Genomic DNA, 8,476 nt, shown 5'->3' with positions numbered 1-8,476 from the left:
ATTTTAATTTATGTATATTTTGATTTTATGTATTTTTTAATTATTTTATCAATGAATATTATTTATAACCTTATATTATATATATATATATATATATATATATATATATATATATATATATATATATATATATATATATATGTATATATAAAATTAAGTCTTATTTATAAACAAAAAATTCCTTTACCAAAAAAAAAAAAACATCAAAATTAAGTGTCACGTTAGCATCGCTAACAACAACCTTTCCCATTACAACCCCTTCCTCTCATTATTGATATGTTAGCGACATAACTGAAAGTATCACATATTCACTTCACGTCAACACCTAACATTATCTATAGTCTAAGCGCCTACCAAACATACTAAATAGTTGTACATTCTAATTTATATGTTAGTCTAGTAATTGACAACCCAAACAACACTCCGTGTTACTATTTGGATTTGCACCCTTAAAAGGATGAATAAAACAAAAGATAAATAACACAAAGATCATGTTATGTGCAAAGTTCACGATGATCGTTGCCTAATATTTGTATGGAAAATACGAATTGGTTTCTTTAAAACGTTGATTCTAAAAATGCTACACCGTGTTTTTTCGTGCCTTTCCACATTTACAGCTTTGAATCTTTTATTGCTTACATCGGTACTATGGAGTACGATATATTTTTCTTTACAAACTTCATACGTTCCTAGCTAAAAACTTTGCCAAATTGAAACACCTCGTTTTAGTTGTATATTTCAATTAGTTACCGAAACCAGCCTTAAAACCCCCCTATAATTGGTGGAATATGGGACCTTGTCCATCTTCGATTGTCGATATCCTTGAAGGTAATCTCTCTCAAGCTTCATCATCGATGGGAAAGAAAATTTGGCAAGGAATAGTTTGGGTTTGTGCATACTACTTGTGGAAGAATCGCAACATGAAAGTTTTTCGTAATGAGGTGTGGTGTGCTCCGGTTTTAGTGAATGAAATTCAAGTAAAAGCCTTCGAATGGATCTCATGTCATCTTAAGGGGAAGAATATCGATTGGTCTACTTGGCTTGTTAATCCTCATGTATTTTTAAAGGGAGTTGATCCGTACACCACCTTGTTTTTGCCATACAACACCAAAATAATTATTTGGACATTTCTACCCTTTCTTTGAGAAGTTAAGGGGAGTTGGTGGTGAATAAAAGGAAGGGTAAAAATGTCCAAATAATTGTTTTGGTGGTGTATGGCAAAAATAAGGTGGTACGGATCACCTCCCATTTTTAAATTTGTAACCTTGTAGCTCGGGTGCTCTCTCTACACAAGGCTCACTTTCGATTTCGTTTGGGCCGATCTCCTTATTGATTGGCGCCTTGTATTGTAAACATTCGTCTTTGGGTTTTTATATTATGTCTTGCTTTTCAAAAAAAAAAAAAAAAAAAAAAAAAAAAAAAAAAAACCCTAAAACCAACATGTATTAATATGTGACCATTAACTATTGGGGAGTGATTCGTACACCACCAGTTTTTAGCCGTACACCACCAAACATGCATTATGATGCTGTACTGTACAACACTGTAAAGCATGTTTGGTGGTGTACGGCTAAAAATTGGTGGTGTACGAATCATCACCCTTAACTATTACCCATGTTAGAATAATACGGAGTAAACTTATAACTATAGAGTATAGCCTATATGTGTTATCATCATTAATCACATGCCAAATTCTCTCTCATTGTATATCTCTTACTGTCTCTATATTCTCCCACAGCCGTCTGAAAAACTTGTCTCCCTGAACCCCAACTCTGTCAAAAGCCTGCTTTTTTTTTTTTTACCAGGAATCTATACATATACATATACATATACATAAAACATAGCCCCCTTCACATTATATTTATATGTTCCCTTAATAAATAGGTACACTATACTAGCAATTTTTATACTTATCTAAATCACATTCACAATTTAACAAATCAAAATGCCTTCGGATTGTTCCGACCAATGTCCAACACCCACCGGAAAAAACCACCGTTTGGGCCTCGGGCCACCCCCGGCGGAGCCAGAACACCTTCCGTGCCCACGTTGTAACTCCACCAACACAAAATTCTGTTACTACAACAACTATAACTTCTCACAGCCACGTCACTTTTGTAAGTCATGTCGCCGTTACTGGACTCACGGCGGCACTCTCCGTGACATTCCGGTTGGTGGTGGTACTCGGAAGAGTGTTAAACGTCCACGTGTCTCCACATCCCCGTCACGTGCTGACTCCACTATTTCTTCTGGTTTAGAGTACCGTTGCTTCTCGTTTGCCGGAGATCACGCCGGAGGTCCGCCGTTTGGTGGTTCTACGACGTTTTATAGTTCCGGATTTTTTGGGTTTGAACAAGATTTAAGCTTTGGTGTTGGAAGAATGGCTTGGCCGTTTGCTGGTATCGGAGAAGGCGGTGATGGTGGTCACGCCGTCGTGAGTGGTGGTGGAAATGGGTGGCAGGTGGAGAGTGGTCAGGGCGGCGGTGAGTGTTTTGTTTTGCCGGAACTTGCGATTTCAACACAGAGGAATGATATGAAGTAGAGTAATAGTATTATTAGTATTAATATTAATATTAATAGTAATAGTAGATTATAAAGTATTGCTAGTGATTATATCATATGATTCTATGAAATATGTCATCTTACTTGTATTTTAATCTTTATTAGCTGGTTTATGGTATCATATTTCAAACACTAAAATAGTATTGTAGTTTTGTTCTTTTTTGATTTTTAATTTTTAATTTTTAATTTTACTATTGGTTAGCCCTATAAACATATGAAGACAGGTTGAATAGTTAAAGTTTTTGTTTAGGTTCTTATGATTATCTTGGTGATTATACTGAAAGTGTTGTGCTTTCAAGAATACAAAACGATTATAATTCTATTCTCTAAGAAACCAATATTCTAAAGGTCTTGTTTATAATCTATGAAAGTTACTAGCTTTATACTCTTTATGCTTAATCAAAGTGTGTTTTTGAATGTTTGAGAAGTGCAAAGATAATTTGTTTTAACATTTGCTATGTTTGATTGGAATTTGGATAAGCATTTGATGAACAAAAACAATGTAAGCAAATAGTAGTCATTTTTTGGCTTTGCATTAGAGTTCAACTTAATTACAAAGTGGTACATTTCGTTAGATCCCTTTAGATGAACGATTGAAATGACAAATTCTAGGTAATACAAGATTTAATGGGCTTTTTCAGATATACATTGAATCAATTTCAGTAAATCTGGCAAAAAATGTTGTAACTGATCATTAGCTAAAGTAGCATGCGAGTGACCCAAAATGATGATGAAATTGGTTTGCTATCATCTAATGTGCCAGTTTCTTAATCATGGTTGAACAATATCTTCTTCTAGTTTCAACGAATTCTTATGTAATGACACCAATTCGGCGTGCATTTCATTAACTTTTGGGTGAGTCTGATTTCCAGAACAAAAAACACATGTTTCAATCCATGATTGGATCCAACTTAAACCAGGATCTTTCTCCCACACAAGGTTTCTTATTTTCCTCCTCATTTTTGCCACATCGTCCCACCTGCCCATTAATGCGTACAGTCTCGTTAGCAATACAAGCGCTGCACTATCTTCTTCATCCATTTCAACAATCCTATCATTGTCTCCGCTTCTTCTACATGTCCAGCTCGACTAAACAAATTAATCAAGCAACAATAGTGTTTAGCTCCCGGAATTAACCCGTTTACCTTTATAGAACTCCATAACATCTTCCCTTCATCCACCCAACAACAATGATTACAAGCCGCAAGCATACAAAGATAAGTTACTTCGTCTGGGATTAATTTCCATTTAACAATTTCATCAATATTCTAAACGCTTCATCCGTTTTCCCATGTTTTTTTTTTTGAAAGGCAAGCTTGCATCAGTCCGGACCGAAGCCTAGTCATCATTTGCACACACACACGCGCTTTCGGGCAGGAAACCCGAACCACACTCTGAGGATCCGACCCTTAAACCATCCCGAGGGGCAGGCGGGCCGGACCTTAGTCCCGGAGCGGGTCGGTAAAACCTTCCCTTTGGGCCACCTTCAAGGAATATATTTCAATTCCTAGAGCGGGTGACGAGGTTCGAACCCGAGACCTCTAGCCCTGCGAGTACACAAGTGTAGCCTCCTAGTATTGAATTCCGACATATTAAATCAGGTGTTCTTATTTGTTCAAGAACTAATTCAGCTGATTAGATTTCGCCAGTTTTGACATATATATCAATCAAGCTTCCACAAGCGTTCATTTCCAAATCTTATCCGAGTTTAACAGCCAGGCAATGAACCATCTCTCCTTGATTTCCTGCAATCTGAGAACATTCCAAGTAGAGAAGTTTGAACCAACGTATCATTCAAAAACTTAAATTTTACAATCTGTGCATGTAAAGCAGATCCTGGCAGTAAATCTTCATGACATGAAGAGGCTTGTAGTAAGCTAATAAAGGTAGGCCCATTCGGTATAAACCCTTCATCATTTAACCGCACCAATAACTTAAACGCCATACGGCCATCATCGAAAAAGCAGCAGTAATAAGAGCATTACATGAAACAAGTGTTCTTTCAGGCATTTCATCGAACAGTTGACGTGCGTATAAAATCAAACCACATATAGTGTACATGGAAAAGATAATGTTGTTTAAATAAGGTGATTTCCGGATTGGGGTGAGGAAGTAATTACTCGAGCTTGAATCTGACGTGCTCTTAAGAAAGAATTGACTGAGTTGCATTTTTGTATTAGAAGCTTTGCTAGTGAAATAGCTTCTAATATAATAAATGGTGTTTGTTTGTTGTCATCGCAACATATATTTGTGTTAAAACTAGTGGAGGAGCCCTCGCTCCACGTCGGGACTTCGTTTCGGATATAATTTGTTGTGTTTGGTTCGTAAAATTATTTCGTGTTTAACGGTTATGTCGGTTAAACCTATCCTAAGTCGTACGAAAATTTAAAGGCGGTTAAAAATTTAGGTGGATTTGTTGGGGAGTTTTATGGAAAATAAAGAAGTTACGATTTGGTCCTTGAACTTTCACTTTAGACCCCTATGGAGTTTACATTATTTATCCTAGGAATTTACATTTGACGCCCTAAAGTTTATAATGGTTCTCAATGTTTAGTGTGGTGTCATTGTGGGTACAACCTTTTTGCACAACGTATAAACGTTTAAAGCATGGGGAAGAACTATTCATAAAGCATTTGTCTTTTAGAGATGTAGAGAAATATATATATATATATATATATATATATATATATATATATATATATATATATATATATATATATATATATATATATATATATATATAAAATGAGTTACGTAGTTAATTTATAATAAGAAAAAAAGTTAAACAATAATAAGGGGGATGATTCTCACACACACTTTTTTGATCCTCACACACCAATTGAGTATTATTAGAAGAGTAAAAGGTTAAAATAGGTGTGTGAGGATAAAAAAAAGTGTGTGTGAGAATCATCCTCCTAATAATAATAATAATAATAATAATAATAATAATAATAATAATAATAATAATAATAATAATAATAATAATAATGAACAGTTGTTAGTTAGTAAAAATTATGGGATCGATTTATAATGAATGAGAAATGTAATGGTTAAAGTGTAAAATGTGAAACTATGTGGTAAGTTTGTAAAAACTATAAAGTTAAGTGTTATAAAGGGCGGGATTGAGTTGCGAAAATATAAAAAGTTTAAGGGGTGTTTGTAAAACTTTTGAGGGCCACTATTCATTTGCTCTCTATCTTTTAGATATATAGAAATAATAATAATAATAATAATAATAATAATAATAATAATAATAATAATAATAATAATAATAATAATAATGAACAGTTGTTAGTTAGTAAAAATTATGGGATCGATTTATAATGAATGAGAAATGTAATGGTTAAAGTGTAAAATGTGAAACTATGTGGTAAGTTTGTAAAAACTATAAAGTTAAGTGTTATAAAGGGCGGGATTGAGTTGCGAAAATATAAAAAGTTTAAGGGGTGTTTGTAAAACTTTTGAGGGCCACTATTCATTTGCTCTCTATCTTTTAGATATACTATCTTTTAGATATATAGAGTAATAGACCAGTTAGTTAGATTTTAAGATCATGTAGGTTATATGCGTTACAAATTAGTTTTAATAATTTTATAACAAACTATTTCCTTTAATATTTTTAAATTGAAAAAAATAATAATTATTCAATGAATATTCATTAACTCTAGTAATTAATTGGATAAGTATATGGATGAATTAAAATTAAACTTATATGAATATTGATAAAACTTTGATTAATGGATATGAATGTGAATATGGAATAATTTGATCCATTCATTTCTAGTTGCTCCCTTGACCCCGAAAGGGAGTGCGGCCCCTTGACCCATGTTACTTCCGTTACGGTATCGAATTAGTTCTTACAAACGTACATTCCACCCTCTCCAACCCCATTAATGAACGGCTAAATAATCCTTTTTTTTTTTTTTTTTTGAAAAGCAATACTTTTATTCACAATATGAATGTTACACACGAAAATTGCCTACAAACAAACATCAAGTAGGCACCACAAAGTCACAACAATATACATTAGGATGCTAAGGTAGCATCAATTACAAACCCGACTAAGTAAGAAAACACGAGGGATTATGAAACCAACTATGCCAATGGAGATTTTTTCCCTTGAATCGCTTCGCAACCCATTCGAAACTTTTGATTTGGATTTCATTTAAAATATTCGGAGTGCACCAATTGTTTTTGAAGATTAGTTGGTTACGACTATTCCACACAAGATAACAACTCACCCAAGCCATCGCTTGCCATAACATTTTGCCCGAATCCGATCCATGTTGCATCGCATCAAGACTTTGGATCGATATGCTACCATGACCCCACCACGCTAAAACCTTGTTCCATACTTCCTCCACTTTCTTGCACAAGAGCAACGAGTGGTCTACCGTCTCAACATCATTATCGCATAGCGGACACCGAACCGAGTCCAAATCTATCCCACGCTTGTCAAGTTTCACTCGCACCGGTAAACGCCTTTTTCTTGCACGCCAAATAAACACCTCTACGTTCTTTGGTACCAAGTTATTATTTAAGGATTTCAATGCGTTTGGACCCGCACGAAACGTTTTTTCATTTATCAACTTTGTAAGATTATTAGTGGTAAACTTTCTGTTACTCGAACCCACCCACTCCCACGAGTCTGATTTCGATGGGCACATGGTTACCGAACTCAGCAGGTTAATAAGGCTTGCTAACTCACCCGAGGCACGACCCAATGGCACCCTGGCCCAACTCCAATTCGGTATTACCTCATACCCGTTCCATTGTAGCCGATCTCTTACAGAAGCCGCCTGGCTTGTTTCAATTTTTGCAATTCGATTAAATCTTTCTTTAAGTGTTGTTTCTCCAAGCCATACATCATTCCAAAAAGAGATAGGTGAGCCGTCACCAATCACACGTACGAACGATTTTCTGAAATTGACACCAAAAGACTCAAGGTGCTCACCTGTTGCAATAATGTTTGACCAAACAGTTTTGTGAGAGGAAAAAGGACAAGTATAACCAACATCAAGACCCCCCTGAGGGACCATATATGCTAGTAATGACCCTAACCCATAAGGAGTTGGCTTCGGACTTAAACCTCCACCACCACTTACCGATTAGGGCCAAATTTTTATTTTTAAGGCACCCCAAGTTTAACCCACCCAACCCAAAATCGGGGATAACATCCGCCCATTTGACCCACGCAATATAAGAGTTTTTTCCCGAACCCCCCCCCCCCCCCCCAAAAGGAACGTCTTACACTCTCGAGCTTTTTGATCACACATGGCGGGGCACGAAAGAGTGAGAAGAAGTACAACGGCAAACTATTCAACACCGATTTCACAAGGGTCAAGCGTCCACCATGAGACATCGAACGTGCCTTCCAATCCGATAAACTTTTCTCAAACTTATCTATAACCGGAGCCCAAATTTCAATTCTATTCATGTTGCCACCAACCGGAATACCAAGATATGTAAAGGGAAAAGAACCCACATTACAACGAAAGGACTTAGCCATATACTCAATTACGAACTTTTCCACGCACACACCATAAAGGATACTTTTTTGATAATTAATTTTGAGGCCCGAATTGAGTTCGAAGCATTTTAAAATCTTCATAAGATTTCGGAGATTACTTTCGCACCAATTCCCAAAGAAAAGTGTATCATCCGCATATTGGAGATGCGAGATTGGAATCTTGTTGCATCCTACTTCCACTCCAACAAATAGGTTGTTTCTTGAAAGGACCCGTTCATATACATTATAAACGATTCACAATAGTTGATTACATTGCGAGGTATTTGACCTCTATATGATACATTTTACAAACATTGCATTCGTTTTTAAAAGACAAACTTTCTTTACATCGAAAATTGACAGGCATGCATACCATTTCATAATATCCACTATCCAACTATAAAT

At 35.6% G+C, this 8,476-nt stretch overlaps 1 protein-coding gene across 1 annotated transcript; it reads left to right on the top strand.

Moving 5' to 3' along the window:
- Positions 1-1,945: 1,945 nt before the first annotated feature.
- Positions 1,946-2,542, top strand: LOC139856799 (dof zinc finger protein DOF3.4-like; the record flags this gene model as incomplete). The annotated part of the gene is made up of 1 exon (XM_071845504.1): positions 1,946-2,542. A coding segment is annotated over one exon (597 nt), but the record flags the coding sequence as incomplete, so codon positions are not given.
- Between the last annotated feature and the right edge of the window lie 5,934 nt (positions 2,543-8,476).

Source organism: Rutidosis leptorrhynchoides, chromosome 7 (assembly GCF_046630445.1).
Source record: "Rutidosis leptorrhynchoides isolate AG116_Rl617_1_P2 chromosome 7, CSIRO_AGI_Rlap_v1, whole genome shotgun sequence".
Lineage (NCBI taxonomy): Eukaryota > Viridiplantae > Streptophyta > Magnoliopsida > Asterales > Asteraceae > Rutidosis > Rutidosis leptorrhynchoides.
This window is presented reverse-complemented; position numbering and strand designations above follow the sequence as displayed.